The sequence below is a fragment of the Varroa destructor genome, unplaced genomic scaffold, assembly GCF_002443255.2.
Source record: "Varroa destructor unplaced genomic scaffold, Vdes_3.0 BEIS01000001.1, whole genome shotgun sequence".
NCBI lineage: Eukaryota > Metazoa > Arthropoda > Arachnida > Mesostigmata > Varroidae > Varroa > Varroa destructor.
Window position 1 is genome coordinate 68720056 of NW_019211454.1, and position 21967 is coordinate 68742022.

At 39.5% G+C, this 21967-nt stretch overlaps 1 protein-coding gene and 1 long non-coding RNA gene across 7 annotated transcripts in view; one reads left to right on the forward strand and one right to left on the reverse strand.

Moving 5' to 3' along the window:
- LOC111246589 (scavenger receptor class B member 1-like) overlaps positions 1–21967 on the reverse strand; it is a 61076-nt gene that overhangs the window by 19084 nt on the left and 20025 nt on the right. For 2 of the 6 annotated variants that reach the window (XM_022796459.2, XM_022796452.2), the window contains exon 1: positions 9732–10272. The exons of the other annotated variants lie outside the window; for them this stretch is intronic. In XM_022796459.2, the coding sequence (XP_022652194.1) occupies positions 9732–9746 (15 nt within the window). In that variant the 5' untranslated portion in view covers positions 9747–10272. Of the gene's footprint in view, positions 1–9731; positions 10273–21967 lie in introns of those variants that run through there. 6 annotated transcript variants of the gene reach the window in all.
- Positions 6259–9264, forward strand: LOC147759022 (uncharacterized). Its single transcript, XR_015322056.1, has 3 exons — positions 6259–6452; positions 7881–7982; positions 8567–9264. It is a non-coding gene; the product is annotated as an uncharacterized LOC147759022 (long non-coding RNA).

Below are 21967 nucleotides of genomic sequence, written 5' to 3' on the forward strand. Positions count from 1 at the left end.
ATATATAAATGCTACTGTTTGCGATAATCAGATTGAGACTTTACAATGCGTAGATTGTTTGAGACGGGTTTAAAAACTCCGAACGACAGTACCCGAGCTGAATATCTATTGTCAAATTATAATTACTACTACTTAGTGTCTTAAGCGGAGCGGTCAATTTGACACAACTCTAAATTATATACAGTAAGCGTATTTAACTAGATAGAACATATATATCTGTGTTTCGCGCTCGATATAAGGCTTAAGGAAGAGCCCTTATTCTGCCCTCACTCGCTTGTTTTGCTTGCTCGCACTTTAAGCGAATTGTGAAGAAGTTTATACTCTGTAGTATGAAATTATCTGGGCGCATAGGGGCAGAATTGCCTGAAACACAAGATATATATCAAAACATTCAGGCGGCTAATGTATGTGTCTGAGTAATTACGTATGAAACGATTTTTCGGTCGTTTTTTAAAAGCGGCATTTTTCTTAAGTCGATGATATCTCGTACGAGTTCACAGCTGAAGACATTTAATTGGCACTGAAGAGTTCTTAGAAAGTGTTTTAATTAAATGATTTAGGCATATAAGTTTGTATTTGACGGGTGTTTATGTGCGTGTTCACCACTGGACGGCGTTCCATATCTTCAAAATCAATTAAACCGCCCGGCGTCGCAAAAAAGCATCGAAATAATTCTTCTAGTCTAGGCCTATTCAATTCATCAACAAGTACATAATAAAGCTTGATAAAATATATAAAAACTTAAAATAAATAAATGGCATAATCGAATGTATTTCCATCAGAATAGGACAGCCCTATTTTTTTTCAGTGGATTCTAACAAATAAACAGAGGTATACAGAAGTTCAGTGTGATCAAAATAGTCGTAGTGGCTCGTGGATAGCGCCCTCAGTGACCTACCATCCTTTAGTACAGGCGTGCAGATAAGATCGGATTAAAACAGTAACAAAGCAAGCACGTTTTCCCAACCGGTTTATATTCGAGTTTCCATTAAATAAAATCATATGAGGCTTGCTAGTCGCTAGAGCCTGTTACGTGAACACGCAGGCGATAGGTCAAATTTATCATGAATGTAACGGAACCACTTGCTGAAATTTTAGTAGATAAATATGAGCAACGCTCAGGTTAACCCGAATCTAAACGCAATAGTTTCGAGATAATACATCTCATCTATTGAGATCGAATTTATGCCGTAACCTGAAGTCTGACTCACAAAAACACACGATAGCTTTTTTTTTTTTTTTTTTGATGAAACCAATCGTTCATTGTACCCTTTTGGCTTATAAAAAAAATTTTCAGTCGTTTACAGGAAATGACTTTACCGGATGCAACAACGCAACGGCAAACCGGAAGTGCATGATATTACTATTATTATATGCGCTGTCGCTAGTAGCGCATTCGATTGGCTTTTTAGCAAACAGATGGTCCTGCATCCTTTAACAGTCTGCGACTAGCTTTTTGTGAAATTCGAAGGAAACCTCACGGTTGCCCGAACGGTCTCCTAATCTTTTTACATTAGAGAATCTTTGGTACTCCTGGAATGATAGACACTCTTTCTTAATGAAGAGATCAACCTCGACCGCCCCAAAAGAGCTGTACATTTTCTTTAGATGTTCCTCGAACGATCGTTGGGTTATAGCGTGGATTTAGATGCCAATACAGAACCGAGTTTTTCATGCACTAACTAGTTCGTTGAAATCAAAATGTTACGCATTGATTATACAAGTGTGTATAATTGTTACCTCAACGATACTCTTAACTGTTGTAATATCATTGTTCGGACCGGATCGGATCGGATCGGACCGGACGGCATTTTCATGTAGTTCATATTATTTCCCCTTAAAAATATGTAATTTTAAACGTAGAGGCTAAGAGCAGAGGCGAAAATGCTTCTATAAGTAATAAATAATTTTGCTAAGGCGCGTCATACCAGTCATATATTAAATTCTATGTATCTTCATCACAGTTTCTATACAGGCTGTATGACAAATGAATCGCAGTTGTATGTACTAGTGGATCTTCACTAGAATCGGTGCCAGCGAAAAGGGAAGGAACTGAGTTGCCAAAAGGCCGATCGAATCAAGCTTTAAAAAAATAGCGGTGAAACGTTCAACAAAGGAGGTAAAGGGAGCTGCGTTGTTGCTGAAGCTATCATTTCTTGACTACTTGAGGCCTGAGCAGATTAGGATTTTGGAGGCAAAGCGAGTGTTCACGGTTGGGCACATCTCTACCAGGTTCAGCTCGATACTGGTTCAAAGCTGCTGTGAGCAGCAAGGCGACCTGGGATGAGTTCAAAGCTCGTCTACTGCAGCGGTTTTCACAGGAAGCACGTAGAGAAATTAGGCCTGATGGGTGGGCCGATACGCGTCTAATTAAAGTAAGCGGTTTGTGCTGGAGCACATCGGATCGCTGCTCGAGTCCACGACTTTCATCGAAGACGTGAAAACATCACGCTAGTGCGATGGCTTCCAGAATCATGTTACTGCAACGTTGGCGCCTGATTTCACGGCTCATTCCTAGGTTTCACATGACTACCAAATACATTTCTCATTGAACCCGACCCATCGCCTCAGTCAGGCTACGTGCATTGTAGGTCAAGCTTCTGTGCCTATTATAGTGTGCAGAGTCGTGTTCAAGTTAAGCAGTGCAGCGCTAAAGTAGCAAGATTCTATGCACTAGCACGGCACGCAACAAAATATCTGATTCGGATGCGTAGCTACTGCTGGTACCCTTTCTGGGGTTTGAAGTGTCCGATGTCAGGAAAACAAGCGAGTCGACGCGGGAGCAGATGTTCCAAAAAAGATACGTCCTTCTATTTCGGATTAAAGGAAGACAGCGCTGTTGTGTGTCGTGCGGTCCTAGGCTCTTTGATTCTGGAAAGGCAGGTGGGTATGTAAGCATTCTTAAAACCGTGCAGCGGATACAAAGGCGCTTCCATATTATCCCCGGCATACATTCACAGGCCAGATCAGATAGTAGTTACTCGGTGTGAGGGTTACCGAGGTGGCCGTGTGTTCGTCACCTGCCATAACAAAGGCCATTGGTTGCAGAGAAAGGTCAGCCGTGCACGCTAGAGATTAACGAATGTCATGTCACCAGTCGAGTGGAACGACTTGTGGGGAGACGAATTGGCTCGAAGTTCGGGCTACCCTCGACTGTTCGTTGGGACACATACGTAGGTAGCGCGGCCTAATCCTACGGCGGTAGCAATCGAATATAATAAATCATATATTTATTCCCAAGCATTTTCATTGCTATTGCTATATTGCGAAGTCCCGTTTTGACAATATTTATGCGTCGTCACTAGTTTATCTTATACGGTAACCATTTTTACATAGTAGACACTATTTTTTTTTGTATATATTGATTTTGTGTTACATTTTTTTATTTATATATAGTCAACTCTATCATCGCTACAAGCAATGTAGGGCTTGCTTGAATCAGTATTGAGATTGTATTACGATTACATACAACAATTTTATATATATATATATATATATAATTTTCAACAAAACTCCTTTATGAGATATGTCCGGTCACATACAGATAATATTTAGTTTGTTTAATTATTTATTATTCAGTTACTCATTCTTCGGTGCGCAAAGCAATTTCTGCTTCTCACGTGTTCGTCTCTGCGAGATCTGCAAATGCGGGAGTGGGTTTTATAGCATGCGTACGCGGAGGCAACATGTGGCCCGAAGTTTTTCAATGAAATTTTCAACCGAAATTTCTTCGCTTTCGTCGGGGATAGCAATACACAGTAAAGGAAACAAGCACTAACTCGAAAAACGAGCAAACCCCATCTATATTCTAGACACATAAGCTCAAATAGGTTCGTTATATCAGTGGTAGGACGCTCGCTTGTTCAGTTTATAACTTCCTTCTTATATTTTTTAGTTACTTTTGAATGCATAGCCTGTTGTCATTATTCTGGACTTTGATTATATTTTTCTAGGTTAGTAAGCGTTTGACCTGGACATCCGAAACGGAGCCGATTCCATAAGCGTTTGTTCAAAATTCTAGTAAACCACGCATGAAAACGTATAGGTTTCCCCGAGTATCTTCTCTCTCTCCTTCTCAGGATTTTCTAAAGATTTATTATTCAATCAATGGAGATATGACTTAGCTCTCTCCGTATCAAAAATATTTTTCGTAGTAAGTTATTCTGTATAGCCAATATCAGGAATGGCAACGTACAGTGATTTATATCATATTAGACCAAATCAACTTCAATATTTATAATTTTCTTATATATATTTATTAGTAATCTTATATATATATACATACATTTATTAGTAATCGGTTTAAACAAAATAGTTTTTTTTTTTTGTTTTGGGACATCAACATCATCTAAAAAAAGAGCCTTTAGAAGGGTTTCATACCAAGATTCATCTCCTAGATTAATAAGCAGCGTAAATTTTTGTTAGGGAAAAACTTGTATTCAACTAAAAAACTATTAATATTAATTACAATGAAGACAGCTACATCATGTAGTTAAATGGTAACTGTCATCAATTAGAGTGATTTCACGTCGTTCATCTTTTCACACTACTGGAAGAATTCTGTTCCTATACACATATATAGAAACATATATATATATAAATTGAAAAAATTGTAACTCAAAAACCCAATAAATAAATGCCCATTAAGGTAATGAAGATGTAACGTGACCACTTACTACTCTGGGGATTCAATGCTATGTATGTATTGTATGTCCCGATGACTGAGTTACTTGAAACGGTGTCGGCTGTCGTCATAGGATTTTTCCGTTGACGAATAACTGAACCACACCAATTTATAAATCGTACGCCATATTTTTTTATTTAAAGAAACTAATGTATTATATAAATCCAACTTAACTGCCAAGGTTCTCTCGCCCAATACTGTGGGACTCTCACCCATTAAATCTGGATTCCGTACGCAATATCAACAATACGTTAATTGTCTTTGCTAATGGAACACGTGTTTTTCTTTTAAGCGCGTATCTAAAATCTATAACAATCATGACTAGAAACAAATATTTTCTAATATGAATTTTTAGACCACGTAAATAGCGGTTCGTTTTTACGGCCAGCCAAGTATACCCATGTAGAACTTGCAAAAAACTTTTACAAATAAAATGAGAACTTTAGCAAAGTCTATCCATGTTATTCCAACAAGTTCCATATGTTGACTTTGCACAATATCGATTTATATTATTGTTACGTATAATGAAGGTACTCCTGGGCAACAAAGCTGTGCAGCTCAATAGAAGGCTGAGTTTAGACAGGCGTAATCGATATAATTTACTAGCAGCAGCCTAACAAATGAAATGCTATGCTTCTTAACTTTATTAGTTGTTTCGGGTTAAAAAAAAAAACGTTCATAATTGCATGCAACAGTCTACCACATAACAATGTACGAACGTCTTGTTTTTGCGGCCTGGGATTTTTATATGAAACATCAATTGGTCTGTCCGTAGCCTTCGGGCACCTTGCGTCCTAAAAAGTAAAATATTACTTAACAACATTGGAACTAGTTGTTATTGTTATTCCTCTAGGAGGGCTCATGCCCGCAAAATGGTCGAATAGGACCATTGTCGTTTGCTGTTTACTTTCAGTACGTCTGTGAACACGTTGCTAAACATTACCTACTTGTCACTTAATCCAATGGCCATTATCTAAGATCCGTTATAGTAATTATCTGGATAGTAAAATTTGGCTATTTCTACTCGTGTGTGTATGGGATACTTTGTGCTTCAACGATCTCACTGGATATAAATTCGCCGTTGCCACATCGACAAGGTTTTTATAAAATATGCTGCAAATAACTAGCTACATGTTTCCAATGTTTTTCTTTTCCACTCTCAAATTATCCGCCCGCAACTTATAGTTGCGTAGAAATTGGTTTCAGCCAGAAAAATCAAAGATCATATATTCATTCTTTTTTCCCTGCCTCGCTTGCCATAAATGTTTTAATGCAAAATGTTCCTAGAACAATCTATTTATTATTTTCTAAGGAATTCGTATGTACTCGTAGATCTGATCCGACTAAGATAATGGTCTATTCACTCGGTTTCTGCTTAGTGGGATCTGCCCCGACTGAACATTTGCTCGTTCGTAAGTCGATCTTATCTCCGATACGCGTTCATTTCTTTCCGTGGTCATTTACGTTAACTGAGCTTATTTTAGCGGCGTGACGGCACAGAGTACACGCGAGAAATAAAACGAAGGGTAGATACGGGAGTAGCCCAATATAATAGAATAGGTTGCCAACGAAACTGTTCGGTTGAAATATAATAAATATCGCTGCCGAGGTATTTCAGTAGAGACAGATAATTAGACCGTACCCAGGGTGTAAAGCATAAGCATATTCAGTCCGCAAACGTTTACCTTGTGTAAGTACTTGCAGAAAATGGTATGGAAGAACGTGTAAAACGTAGATAAGAGAGCGACCTCGCAGTATACTGGATTAGGTGAGCCCATCAGTTATAACATTATATATTTTCGTGTAAAAACTACACGTAGGTGCTTCTTTTGGTAAGAGTAGCAAACTTAATTTTGTATTTTATTAGCAATACAATGATAAGTAATAGAGTGACAAATGGCAATATCCTCGAGTGCGCGAAATCGTAGAGATAAATAAGGAGTGGAAACTCATTAACATCTTGATCATGGTTAGAGCGAATTGAAGAAGGATACTTAATGATCATGGCCTTCAACGATGGATCACTTCACGCATCATTTTGTCTGAACAAAACAACGATCCGAATAACTCGTTGAGGAAAACTAATAATGAAAAGTTTGCGTGGTTAGTAACATAAATTATTATGGGTGAAACTTACAACACGGCCTATGCTCTTTGTTTTCTGACTTACGTATGTACGTTAAACTCGACGAGGTGCCACGTACGAGAGAACGGCATTTTTTTGCCACCTATTCTAAGTAATCTTACTATACGAATATAAGAAAGCCATTTTTTTAAGTATTTACATTTTTTGCCGTCATATTACTTTTTTCAATTTAAATTATCGTAATTATAATTAGCAGCGACATTACCGTTGAGCTATTTTTTTTTTTCGAAAAAACAAAGTAAGTTGCCTTATTTCATTTGCGCACTACAAATGGCAAAATCTAAGTGTTTCATTGAATAGAGATATCTATACACCCCACATAATATTATCAATATTTTGATATTTGATGAGCGATATTATCAATAGAATGAAAGGGAGTAAATAGAAGGCTCTTAGCAATGTCAACTGAATTTTCTAGTATTCATACAAATTTTAATAGTCAATATACGCAAAGGGCGCCTGAACTAGAACAAGAGATATTATTTTTATTACAAATCTCTAAAAAAAAGTAACTAAAATCATCAATAAATTAGAACAAAAAAAAGCAGGGTGAACGGTACACTTGTTCAATGGTCCATACTCAAACGTAGTCAAACGTACAGGCTAACGTACGTGCACGGGGTTGGAAATTGACGAACGTACTTTGTCGGATAAACATTGTTTATAGCTCTTGGCTTTTTGGAGCGAAGAGAGAGAGGAGTCGGTTAACAAAAAAAATTAACACTGAAACACCAAATCTCTAGTGAATTCGTGCTCATGCGTAAAATATATCCTTTCATTTAATTAGAACTCGGCCATGTTGGCTTGTCATATATACATTTTCACTAACATTTCATAGATACATTTCAAATTTGCTTTACATTGTACACGACCATCATTTCATTACAACGCAATCCATGTCTCAAATACTAGGCTGTTTCAAAAACGGGCTCTCAAAAAAATTCAACTACGAATTATAAGCAGGCCATAAATTAATATTTATAAAATAATAATAATAACTTAACAATGTTATTCTTAAATTAGATTTTGTTCTTTTTTTCTACAATGTAGATGATTATAAGAAGGTTGCAAAGAGGCTACAACAGTTCAATATCGCAAGTGTCACATGAATCGAGGTAAACATGGCGTGCCAAGGTCGATTGACAACACAAGGTCAGGTCTATTAAATGACAGTGTTTTTCTATCAGATAAATAATTTTACAGTTGGTTGTTATATGCCCAAAAGGAGCGATTCTGAATTTATAGATTGCTAACTAGCGGGTAAGCGTACGTATCGAAGTTCGTGAGGTCGGCGATCGCCGTTGGGGATGTAAGAGAATGCGCTATCGAAAGGACAGCATTCTAGGTAGTGCTATGAGTGTAGAGGGAATATGTACTTCAACCTTTGAAAGCCGTACCCGCTTTTTGTCAACCGTTAACATACGATTATTACCGTGAATAGAGTCTTCGATTTTTCACTCTAAACTCTCTCGTTGCACCGTTATCCGTCACGTTCTACGGTAGCAAAAAAAAACTGCTACATGGCATCGATGAATCGGTACGTGGATCGTTAGGTTATCGCGTGTAGAAGAGCGTGTCTCACTCATGTCAAGCTCTATTAGCTTGGCTTATACGCTTTATGCATGACTGTCATTAGACCAAAAAAAAAAAGGGGATAGAAACATGATTAATTTAAGGTTCTATATTCTCGATTCTCTATATCAACACAAATTCATTTGTTCCATTATTCATTGCAGGCATTATTTCATCTTCAATCTTACAGACAACTATGATGCTTATCGAAACGACACAAACCGTCATAGGATCAAAAAACGGTCACGAAACATTACGACGAGTTGTTTTTAGTGTTAGATGTCGCGTTTCCATACATATTTAAGGTAAATGCGTATATAGGAACCATGAAAAGATTACTATCCCAGTATCTGAACGTTGATCTTGCAATCTTTCCCTATACGAACCAACAAGCAAATGAACGGCTAGATCATATAGGCCCACAGCCATAAGGACAATAGAGGTTTTCGTTTTATTTCGTAGCAAACGGTATGATAGACCTTATGTACGACGAACTTTGACGGCGCGGATGAACTAACTTTCGTTCATAGCATCGGCTGTCTCGCAAACAACGTAACTAATCATAATTTCCCTACCTATTGGTAGTACTATTAATGTTTTCTTACAGGCGATATTACATAATATCGCCTGTAAGAAAATTCGTAATGGCCAGTGTATAAATCTGGTAAAAGTCATCACACCAATATGGCCCGGAATACATTGGCTAAAAAGGATAGGCATTTTTCTGTGTGCTGTTGTTTTTCTGTCAGCGGCAAAGACATATTATAAGCAATAAGGTATATAGATTTAAAAAGTATCAGTCCGGACAGGATTGACCTTTTTTGTGTATGAATAAATTTTGAGAAATGAAAAAAAAAAAAAAGGAGTCAAAAAAACATTTTGATAAATGAAAAGGGAAGAAAATCTACGATTTTTTTTTACCAATGTATCTGGTCAAATGCTTAGCAGCCTTATCAATCGCTGATAACAAAATGTCGCGATAGAAGAATACCCTGCATGGATAGAAGAAAGAAGCACATTCCTCAAGAACTCATCCGTCCCCACACCCGTGTTCTTCAGTTAAGCAGGCGTTACAGAGTGTTAATATAAGTGTCCAAAAAAGCTAAATATGGACTAAATGACTTCAGTACTTTTGGAACGAATAAAAAAAAAAAAACACTGAACAACCTGGATTATGTTTAAATATGTATTTGTGGAAATATGTTTAAATATATAAAAATAAACACAAATCGCTTTCAAGAACACCAATGATTTGAACTAGTTTTATAAAACGAACTACCTTTGCTGGATCTACAAAAAAATTGTGGAACATTTTAGAATATAACTCACTCTGATTAGTTTCATTATATCACGTACGATTCAGAATATTCGTTCTCACTCCGATGATCGTAATTGCAACGTCACAATAGGGACAACAAGAATCTTCTGAGGTAAAGTAAAGTACAGAGGTGAAGCACAAATACAGCACAGCAATACACGGTATGGTACGCTACAATACTATACACACGGAATGGCACATTGACACAAAATATTAGGATTTCAACGCCGGTTTCGTACGTTTAGTTAGTGAAGTTACACGTTAGTTACAATAAGGCTATCAAGTTATTTTGTATCGTTATCGTCGGCAAAGCTGCCCGTCCTCTTCAGCAGAGACTAAAAACACTGCGTAATTGCACCATTAGATTGCCGCTAGTGTCGCCCTTAGTAACAGTAACCATTCTTTTTGCATAAGGCCTATTCAACCTCGCAGGCAGATTCGAGGCTGGAAACAGAAGATCGCGATCGAGAATTAATCGTTGCTCGTTCACTAGTTTAGCCGATTGGCCGATCCTCCACAGGCCGTCGCCAACCCACGATTGTGTCTGTTTAGCTGCTGCATCAGTCGATCGCTCGTTGGTTCATGCCTTTTTGGCCTCTCTCTCAGACGAAGAACGTCGGCCGCTGTGAGCAGCAGGCTTCCGATCAACTCTCTCGTAATGATGATCGTCCGATCCCAGTGCTGTTGCTAATACCTAACCCAACGTTTCTATGAGATTGCGGCAGCGACCGCAGCAGCGGCGACGGCGGCGGCGGCGGCGGCGGCGGCCGCGCCACAATCATCACCGCTAGTACTTCGCCAAGATCGACTCAACGGCCTTCTGCATCGTCTGATCTTTCGAGAGTTTTAACGTTCGCTTTAGACGGCGGAACGTTCAGCCTCGCCGACGAGAACGGAGCTGCCAGAACGGAGCTCGTTATGGCCAGACCAATACCCCACTGCTGCAGTAATGGCAGCAAAACAGCCTGCCGCATTTGCTTCGCTGTAGTGATCGGAGTAACCCTTACAGCAGGATCCCGAAGAACGAAAGGTATCAACAGGCGCGGACGGACCGGATACTGACCAAGTCGTTCTCTTGTAATTCGTCGTTGTAGTAGTGCGACTACAAGCACCCGCAGTAGGCTAGAAGGGGTTGCGGCACAAACGGCTGCAGCAGCAGCAGCAGCCAGCAGCAACTGCATTAGACGTTGTTAAAGAGGAAATATTCTCTCATGAGTCTCTCGGCGCGCGTGCTGATCCCTGGACAGTAAACATGGCCATCACCATTACCAATTTCCGCAGACAAACTGTCCAAACGATTGCCCGTCTGTCTCGTACAAATCCGCGCGTCAGTTCATCTGTAGCTGGAAAATTCGTCGTCAGCTGCCCATCGAGAGTTAAAAGCCAAGCGTTGCCGCTCACTCAGGCATAAATGGATGAATGTCAGGCATCGAACGGTGGACGGTGAATAGAAGAGAACAGGCGACGAACAGAAACTTGCAGCACGATTAACTGCAGCCAGCGTCAGTCAGGAGCAGCTATAGCGGCTACTTTGGTGGCTGTTCGATAATGTAGTAAATATAAGTTGCAGTAGCAGCGGCAGCAGTAAGGGCGGCCTATTTGAACTGAGACCAAACTCGCAGTAATAAGCAATAAAGATCAGTCGTCGCCGTTACTACGAAAGCAGATCGTACGGTGCGCCACCATCTCGCGTGAGTATGAGCCGCGGTGACGCTGATGGTGGCAGCAAATAAATATTGTTTGTTGCAATGCTCTACCCCACTCCGAATGAAAGGCGAGAGCGAGAGGAAAATTGACGCTGACGTCACCAGTATTGGCGCTGACGTAGACCCCACTGATGGTCACGAATACGTATCTGCTGACAGAGTATTCAGAACAGACTTACTTGGTCGTAGCAAAATAGCGCGTTCTGATACAGTACCAAGTAGTTAAACGATCAATGACGACTTTGACATTGGTCGCACGACGAGAGAAGTGGAACTTATCGAGATCGAACTTACGCGCAAGCGGGTTAGGCCGAACAACCCAGCACCTATACAATATCGGTTAATTACGACGAGATCCGCTTGGAGATATTGTAGTCACACAAATACACACGCACAATATTACTAAGTTTTCAGGCTAGAAGTGAAACATTTTGTTGCAGTTGTCGCGGTGGTCCGCTTGATCAACGACGATTCTAATCGGACTGAACTTTAGGTGTTGCAGGAAATTCCGATGGATTCGGATTTAAAGAGATAAGCTCGTCTTCTTAGTTTCTCCTAGTCGCCGTCCTCAACGTTCCAACTGCAATGGGGGAATTTTCACTCGAACATCTCCTAATACCCCCACAATTCAACTCGACGTATTGCTCGGTGAAATTCGGCGTATTTGATTTGGTTAGCAGGCACTAGCCTACACAGCATCCCCCTTGCAAATTTCTTTTTCCTCTATGTGTGTTCCGAGTACGAAGATCTCCGAGCTAATCTTGCAGAACTATAACAGCAACGAAAGCTCGCCTTGCGGTGAGATTGGTATATAGTATACCAGAATTGTTGTTGCAGAAACTTATTTGGGAATACATCACTAACCGATTGGCTCAGTGATGTCAGGCGGGAATTGAATGTAGAGAAATGCAGCGCCGCGGAAGCCTTATTTGTACAATAGATGTCGGTTAGTTCTGCTATCAGAAAGTAATCGTTACCAGCATTCGCAGAAGTCACTTAAGTACCATGTTGTTATCATACTGCATCAATATAACAGCCCAATTCGTCATTATATTATGTTATGCGTTCCGCCACATATGTACATGAAGCATACGTATCGACTAGAAAACAAATTCAACCCATTTTTCCCCTCGTTCCTCTTTGTGCGGGATAAACGAAGGATCATCATTTTCCGTCACTGACCTTAGGTGCTCATGGCAGTTACAGGTGAAGTGGTTTCATGCAAAACAGCGTAAGTTTGTTTCCCTTCCCCTATCATATTCAGTCCTGAAATGCTCCTTTACTAAGCTAATTAGTTATGTTTCATTACCGAGGAAGCATTGTTTCCTATAATGCATAATACTAATTGTTCCTACGAGGATAACTTAGAGCAACATATCAGGTAAAGCATAAACGTAATAGGTGAACTGGCAAATACTACTTAAATCGCTGCCTCTTGGACCGCATTTCTCCTCCTCGCAAAAACACAGAACAGGATACACACAGAGCTACAAACTACGCGATCGAGAACTCAAAATCAATCTAGGATTGCAAAAAAAAAAAAAAGATCAACTTTTTATAGGGAACGGAAAGAGCTTCTTATTACTTACCTATTTAATCCATCGTAATTATGTTGCGGTTTTAACGGCGGTTCCTGCGTCTCTATTATCTTATGTTAAAACATAAGTAAATAGAAGAATATTGCTTAAACAATTCGTATTCCGTTGAGGGACAACGACATAGGATAGCTTCACAAGAAGAAAATTCACTTTTCACTATAACCGTGATACCATTGGGCAGTTACGAGAAAAACCGTGTCGGGTAAGTGGTGGTCTATGAGAGAACGGGCTTTGACAAATGGAAGTTTGGTTCTCTTTAATTCTTGCAAACAAAAAAAATCTATAATATTGTATTGAAACTATATATAAAATGGAACAGGAAACAGGAGAAAAAAAAAATCCTCCAGTCATAGCTAAGCCAGTGCCGGTAGGTAGATTGAATTACCAGCCAAGAAAACTGATGAGTAAACGTCGTAACGAATTACGACCCGAATAAAATTACGGTATAACAAATAAGTCTCTTCGAAGCGAAAAAAAAATTTTCAGCAATTTTCTCGCAAGTGATCCCATGTTCCGTCATTGCTCGTAATTCTCTGCCGAAATCAGTGATCGGTTAATTATGCACAGAAATCCGTTGACCCCTTGAAACTAACGTATGTTGTGAAAAGAGGGACGATCCTTAACCATATTCGAATTAAGCCTCATTGTTTGTGTGTGTGTTCTGAAAAGTGCACGTTCTTTTCCGTTCTATACACGTTTCTGGTTAGAATTTCCATGATTGTATAGAATTTTAAATAAATTACGTAATCATTCGGTGGAAAAAACCGGTCGATATCGCTGCACGAGTCTATTTGCCAATAAAATAAGCTCTCAATCCTCTCTGTTTGTCAAAGATTTATGCTGAACAGCCACTTATGCTGTATCCTCTAACCACGGATGGGCGGGAAAGACATATGGATACATAAATCTATTGCCACGAAAAAGAAGTACTAGGAGACGCTGAACGATACGTTGAGTTGGCAATTCGTCTAGCACTTGATTGCGTCACATATTGATGTATATGTACGTATGTATACCTATTCGGATATGGGAGAAGATAAAAAAACACAGCGATATGAAGATTCGTGTATCGATTTTTCTTACTGACCGATCGTCTCTATAGAGGACAATGAGCGTGATAAACACGAAGAACAAAGCTTCGTAGGGAACGTTTGCTATTGGCAATAGTCATCTTAGCAAATGTTCGCGCTTCTATACTCAACAGACGTCAGCTGGATATTTATGAAATACTTACAGTTACGACCACGGTGTAGGGCCCATATCTTGTCTCGTCAGGATCTTATGCATTGTTATTGTTTTTATTTCCCAAATTGGCAGAGTTGCCCGCGAATTTCTCGCAGCTCGTAAGCACCCAACGCATGATTGAAAGTTAGTTGTCCTGAACTTCGCATACTCCGTGTGATCTGTTACTATTCATTGTATATACTGAACAAATAGCCGTCACTACGTATTCGCTCATTAACTGTATACCTTTACAAACTTGACCCACAAATGCAAGTACTCTCTATCTATATAATCATTTGGGTGGCCCAGCGATCGATCGATCAATCATTTCTTAATAGCAGTCATTATCCTTTCTTATTCCAGTCTTCCTTTTCTGCAGTCATATCGCTCAGATCATCATCATCATCATCATCGCCATCGTCGGGGCCGACATTGGCCCCATCAGGAGCGTTGCCATCGGCAGTACTTCGAGTAAAAGCTCTCTAGAGACAATTTAACCTATGGCAGTAGTCGCGACGACAACAGTTTGCTGTGACACTCTACAATCTGCGAAAATCTCGACCAGGGCAACGGTTGATAGAGGAAAGTAAGGCCCCCGTATAAACGAGTTGTAGCGCACATCTGGGGAACTACTAAAACCAGTGTATAGTAGTTGTCTACGAACTTTTTCGATGCAAATAAATTTCTTTGGTCCTTGGCGAAAATGAAAGTTCTGGTCAGATGCCAGCGGCAAAAACAACAAGTTTTTTTTTGCTGACTGCTAATAACTACTGGTAGTTTCATCAAGGCAATGCAAGAACAGGTCTTCGTTCACACCTTTGATACCATCATCGTTTTTACGCCGTTTAGCTTAGCCATCGACAGCTGAATACAGCGAAATGGCTAGGCGACTTTCGCTTAAGATTTGTTCGATATTCGTGCCTTTCGTATTGCTTGTTCAATGGCTTAACTAAAGGACACGAGATAACAGAAAAGGCCGGCTTTGTATTATGACTGTGTGACTTTGGCTAAAATTTCAAGTTGAAAAGCTTAATATATAATAGATCGTAATATACGATTTAATAGTTAGGCAAAAAGATCTGCGATTATACATTTGTTTTATCCTTGTTTACCTATGGCGGTTAGTGTTAAATACAGTGCCCCGAGAAATAGAGTCAATGATGTAATGAGGTTTAGGGAATATAGGTTAGGAGGTGGCCCGTATTCATTCAAGGAACGTTATTACCTACTTATATTCACGAGTACTTACTATATGCGCTAAACCTAGCCTCGTAACCCTCTAGCGTTCCCCCTAGTAGAAATGGACCCCATATATGTAATTGTTGTTTCTTCAGGTATGTTGATCAAAGGGTTATTCTCATATACCTTCTTAACAGCTGTGCACAAAATTTCTTGACGGTATAGTGAGCTATTTGGCATGAAATGTTTCTGGGCCAATAGACATTCGAAATTTTTGAAGAACTGCTGGAATATTAATACCATAGCTGAAGAACTGGCCGCCGTTAATAAACAACATACAGATACGTTTTCGCTGGTTCGTGGCCTGCCAACTCACTGGAGTAGACGTTTACTTTACATCTCGCTAGATAACTGTTTTGGCATAACAGCTTCGTGCTAGAGACTAACTTGTCTCTATATATATGATGTCTATCAATAGCGCGCTATTGATACGGCGCGGTAATCGCACAGAACTCAAGGTTAGCGTCAAATACATTATGAGCGAATACGACTAAGCGGTACGGGGCTCTATTGCATACATCAATTCATAATATAAATAATGTCAGCTTATAGCGCGAGTTCCAGGATATCAGTATGAAACTGTACGCGGGCCTGGCAAGCGGCGTCGCTTCAATTAATCTAGCTATTTTTGGTAAACGCGAAGCTGTTTTTTTTTTTTATGGTCTATCGTAATATTGGTAGCAGTTTTGCAGTTAATAGATCTAGGTGCCAGTTGTTTTGAAAATTATTTTTTAATCATGTGACCGCTTCGTTTTCAGGAACCAATCTGGTCACTTGTTTGTAAGGGATTTCTAAGGGCCTACAGAAGCGCTCCGTCCGTTTTTCGGGGCCTCTTGAAATATAATGGTAGATATCATAATATCCAATAATCTCGGCGCGAGAAAAGCTGCCCCGCAAATTGCACAAAATCGCTCACAAAGCCCTTACATCATTACACGAAGGGCATCAGCCAGACAATCTAGGTGTGACGTTGTTATTGTATTACGTTTGCGCGGTAAAGAAGCGTTCATCTACTAAAGCACCACGTTCACGTTCAGCAAGCAATTGTTGTATCAATTTCTAGCCATCAGGGAGCTTCTTAGAAACGTTCGTTGAACGATATTTTGAACTTTCGACTACAAATCCAGTGGAATATTATGGCAAAAGGCTAAGTTATAACTTGATACGAAAATGTTGATACCGAACTTTTTCTGTCACGCAATTGATTCTTGAGAATTTGATCTCGTAAAGGAATATATAGATATGGCACAAAATCTCTAGTCACCGTCTAGTCCGCCATCGGTCAGGAAAACAATGAGTACTACTGCGCTCATACTGAAGATTAAAAGAATAAAGATGTGGACTGCGTCACCATTGAGAATTCAATAACAATAGTTTTACTCAAAAGTAACCCTGTCCTTTTTAGAGGACTGAGTTTCTTTTCATACAGACCAGCTACTGGCTATTTCCAGCTACGTAGAGTAAATTTAACCGTGACGTACTCGCCACGTTTTGAACGTCTATCGTACATAGTCCTTTGATGGTCCATCCAACGCACAATGGACGTGTTTTTGTTGCTTTTTCGTTCCAAATGCACAGAAGTAGGTTGGCCTTTTGCGACACGATAATGCTATCCCGTTCAATTGCCACACTCAGTCCACTTCTTACTAACTGTGGCAATCGGGCTCGAAAGATTGACTCTGCGATAGTGAAGAGCTGACTGTCGATAAAAGCACGAATTTTCCTTTGTCATCGATCGACAAATAAGAAACCCATCTCAGAACTTTGTGGGCTTTTTCTATCGAGGGCAATTATTTTTGAGGGTGTATTTAATACACCCAACTTTCGAGCTATTACAGAAACGCTAACTGAACAATCTTGTTGAACGATTGATTTCGTTTTGCCATTATGGGGCGTTGAGTGAGAAGTATTTCCAGGAATACAACTCCTGGTGCATGGAACATTGAAATCATGCTTTTGTACTAAAATACTCGTGGCATTTTTTTAGAGATTTAAGGGGGAAATCGCATAAATTTGCTAATAATATAGTTCAATGTCAACAAATGATTTAATTGTTTTTGGTATGACTCAGTTTATAAAAGATCCAATCAATTGTTTAACGGCTGATAGTTTTAATTAAACCTCTATGGGGTAACAGGATAAATCTACTAGGTGAGATTTCCTAATAGATAAGTGAATTCAAAGTTCGAAGAACAGAAGACCCCAAGTGACGAACGTCTGAGAAGTTCGCTATCCGCGTATTTTCATCGTCTATTATTAATATTGCGTCTAGCGAAGGACCCGTAAGTATGATTTTATGTAAACATGTCGTACTTTCTCAGAAAGTTACATTTAATAAATACGCCTCTATCGAGTCCAGCTATTTAACGAATGCATTGATTAAAACATCGATACCAATAAAGAGACGGAGTGGCCGAAACAGCCTAAATAGGGAACACTAACTTTCCTTTCTTGGGAAATAAAAATTAGCATCGTTCCCCGAATCAGATTGTAAGAAGTTTCTACTCTACAAAATCTAATCATATATCACATAACTGAGTATAAGATGGAATGGCATAGTAATCTGGCGCGGCGAAGAAAATGCGCTAAAAGGACAAAGCTGAAGAGAATGGAAACGAGAGCCCGGAAACCGTACAATGGTTGGCCCTGGAAGAAGCCAAAGAAAAGAACTTGTACAACTTGAAAATTGCCTTAACTGTAATTTTTTTTATTATGGCTTAACCTGGACGTCAGTCATATGGCGCAAGCATGTATTACCTCATTGAAAATATGTATGAACTCTGCGGTGGACGACAGATTATAAGCCTCAAAACACTGGTCATATAACAATGAGCTAATTGTTACCAATAACGAAACACGGAAACTGCGGTAAAAAGGAACTTAGTTAAGGGCATGCTTCTTGGTACAACTCTGCTTTTCAATCGAGTTTGGGAAGTTCGACAGCTCTCGTCGCTGCAAAAAATAATTAGCAATTTTCTGATATAGAAAAGCATCGACCTGGTGTAGCAACTAAGGAAAATTCTGTGGACGGACACGTGATCTCTACCGCTGTGTATACCGCAATAAATAGATAGAAGGCAGCAACCAAGTAGATTGAACATACGATCAATAGACGATTTGCGATACTGCAGGCGATCCACCGTTTGCCTTGGGATCAGGAAACAAATTATTTCAGATGTTGCAGAATATTATTTCGAAATTATCATTTAAAAGATCGAAGACTCGAACGATAAATTGTTCCACGAAGAACTTGACGGCAGTAGCTCTTCTTTCTTGTGATTACGATGTTTATGCTTATGTCATTTAAGACGTCCAGGAAAAGATGGCTAGGTATAACATCACTGGGAAAGGCGTATTATATAAGGAATACAAATAATAACAATTTCATAATCTAACACGAGTTGAGTTGGTACGTATATCTATATTCAGAAAATCCCTAGAACTATTCTAAAAATTTTAATTAACATCGATAGCTAGATTTGGTTTAATGATATGGAAGGAATTACATCTGTAATTTTCACGTACGTTTGTTCAAATGGACGGAGAAAATCTGCCATAGATAATTATAAGAAGAATATCAAAAGGAAATATCAAGTAGCTATAGTTATTGGGTCCCAGTACTAATAATGATAACGTACAGCTTTTGCTTATCGGTGAAGAATAGCTGTTTTGATGCTTTCAGAAGATCATATATATATATCTATGTATATATAAAGTACCTCCGGAAATGAATTCAGTGGCTGGCCATCATTGTCTTTATCTTTCTTGGAAGCTCGCATGCATTACAGCTGTAACCTGCAACGGATTCAAGAAGCTCGTTTCATCTTATTTGTTGTCGAAGCGTAACTCCACTAAGACCCGTTGGTGACCCAGGCCACCAAACGAGATCTTATGCCTTTGACAAGGTCTTATAACGTCATCCAGTACCTCAATAAACAGCATCTCTCGCCTCTATAATGATCTGTATAGCGGCAACGTGTATCACTGCGAGTTCTACCGGCGACGTCTTAACGAAATTTAGCGCATGAGCGTTCGATCGACATTGCCAGCGTCACCACCATTATTGTCAGCGGCAGCGGGAACGGCAGTCCTTTACTGTCGCTATCGTAATTAAGAATAAGAAAGCGCCGGGACAAATCGTCTAAGGCCTACGGCCAAATAACTCTGAGACGCCACCCAGAATGAGTGTTCCGACGGAACCGGTGGCGTCGTCACCGCTCAATGTCGGGGCGCCGATGCGCAAGTATCTGTTTTTTCACACAAGCGTCAAACTGTTCCGCTAGTACGATCACGCGAACGCTGCGTTCCAATGCAACATAATGCGCCAACCGCAGCAGTAGTACGGGAGAGCTTACTTCGGTGGATATCAAACTGTCAATGAAGTGCGTTTTTGTGTGAAACGTCGACGTCGACGCAAAGACAATTACTTCAACGATGGTCATCTAGTCACATATAAACGAATCTCGCATAGCCCCTCGTACGCATACGGATGACTCCTAAGTTTCCTACAACTCGTCATTGTTTTAAATTGCACGAATTAAATAGGCTACTATATGGCGACTGCTAATACATAATGCAATACCGGAGAGAGAGACAACCTCCACAGCCGCTCCTTCGACTAACAGTAATATTAAATGATTTTCATTCGTCTGGTTGTTGACCCGAATTTTGAAAGCGCACGGCTCTGCCGTTAACTGCAACTTGTAATTCTGTTCTACTTCCCTAATTAGACACTTACATAGTTACAATGGCACAGTTCGAAAATATCGAAAAAAAAAAAACTAGCATACGAATAAGATGGCACTGCCGTCTTGGAAGTTTCTCTAGCTATATAGCGAATCCGTTACGTACCAATCCGAAGTGGCGACGCTAATGATTAGCCAACGTAATGATTAGCATCCGTTATCGCTGTTGATACTTAAAAATCTAAACTTTCTAGCATGCAAGTAACTATAAGATAAATACGACGCGGTCGCACACTGTGTGTACGTGTGTATATTATGTCACGTTAACTGGAGCATGACACTGGAAAAAATTGTATCAGTACGTAACGGATCAGTTATCAGTAAATTATTTTCTGCTTCTGTTATAGGTTCTTTTGAATTATGGCGCAAATCGGAGTTTGCCAACAACGTCGACGAAGACGATCCGGTTGTGTCAAATCGTATATGAGCTGACTTCTAAACCCTAGTATCGTTTAGCCGAATTAGATCTGGTTATGGAGAATATATGTGAAAGTTTAGTACTTTCAAGTTCTCTAGGGGAAAGTTCACGTTTGAAACAAGCGATTCGAATTATAGAACGAGTGTTGGACGGTCAAAAAACCTACTAGTTTATATAGTGCAATTACCGAGAGTCAGCTGAGCGGATATTTAATCTCGGCGTTTTTTTTTACTATGGTCATTAGCCATTCATTTCCTGGTCGTATAAAGAAAGAAATTGTTTTCATCAAGCGGCATAGCGTCATCAAGACTGCAATTCTTTGTTCTGACGATTGACAGTTGCATCGACAGGAAAACGAAACGAGCCAGACGTAATAAGGTCAGGAAAACCGATTTAATAAAAAAAAAAGGGGTTGATTTGTTTGTTATTGTTTAGAGTGTCATTGACTATATGGTATATGTAAAGATTTTAGGTCATACAAATGCGGAGGGAACTTGGTTTCCGCGATTGTCTTAATGATAGCTTATATTAAGTGAATCTAGTCTACTGTCTTATAAAACGCTATTTCCCTGCTAAACATGACATCAATGAGACGAATTTTATCATAGATTTTCCACACATTTTATATGGGTTGAGTATTCATATTCATAGATGCGACTAAATGCCATCATGCCAGACACGTTGGTCATTAGAGATCTAATCAAATAGGCCACTGGCCGGAAGAAAAAGGCTTACGAAATTACAACACAGTATTTTTAGTTAATTCGTAGGTGTTTGAGCTAGATATACTCATACGTTGTAGGAAATCATTAGGGCCCTACTAAACCTATTTGAACTGGGGCTTCCTACTAAGTGCTTTGTGCGTTCGTTTTGAATGACTAATTATCATTTGATACAGTTAGTATTGACCTTCCTGCTCTTATGTATAATAAAATTATACAAAAAATTTTGGACATAGGAAACGATCAGGTTCGTATTAGGCAAAGGGAGTTGAAGCTTTGCGACATTCAGAATGAGAATTTCGTAATGAATTGTGTGAAGTTACGAAATGTTTAAGGTTAAATTAGTTACATTAATTAATATACCGTTTCTTAACAACTGAAGGCCTGAATAACGGATTAAGACCTTCTGCTCGGACTTGTTATGAAGTTTTGCAAGGGCCTGTCTTATGACACGTGAGGTAAACGGTTTCAAGAGTACCATTATCCTATAAGGCAAAATCAGAGGAACTGATGGGGACGTGCATACGTTCACCCGAGATAAGGATTGAAGCGCATCGCACAGGCTACTTAATTTTAAAACGTTCCGTTGGAAATT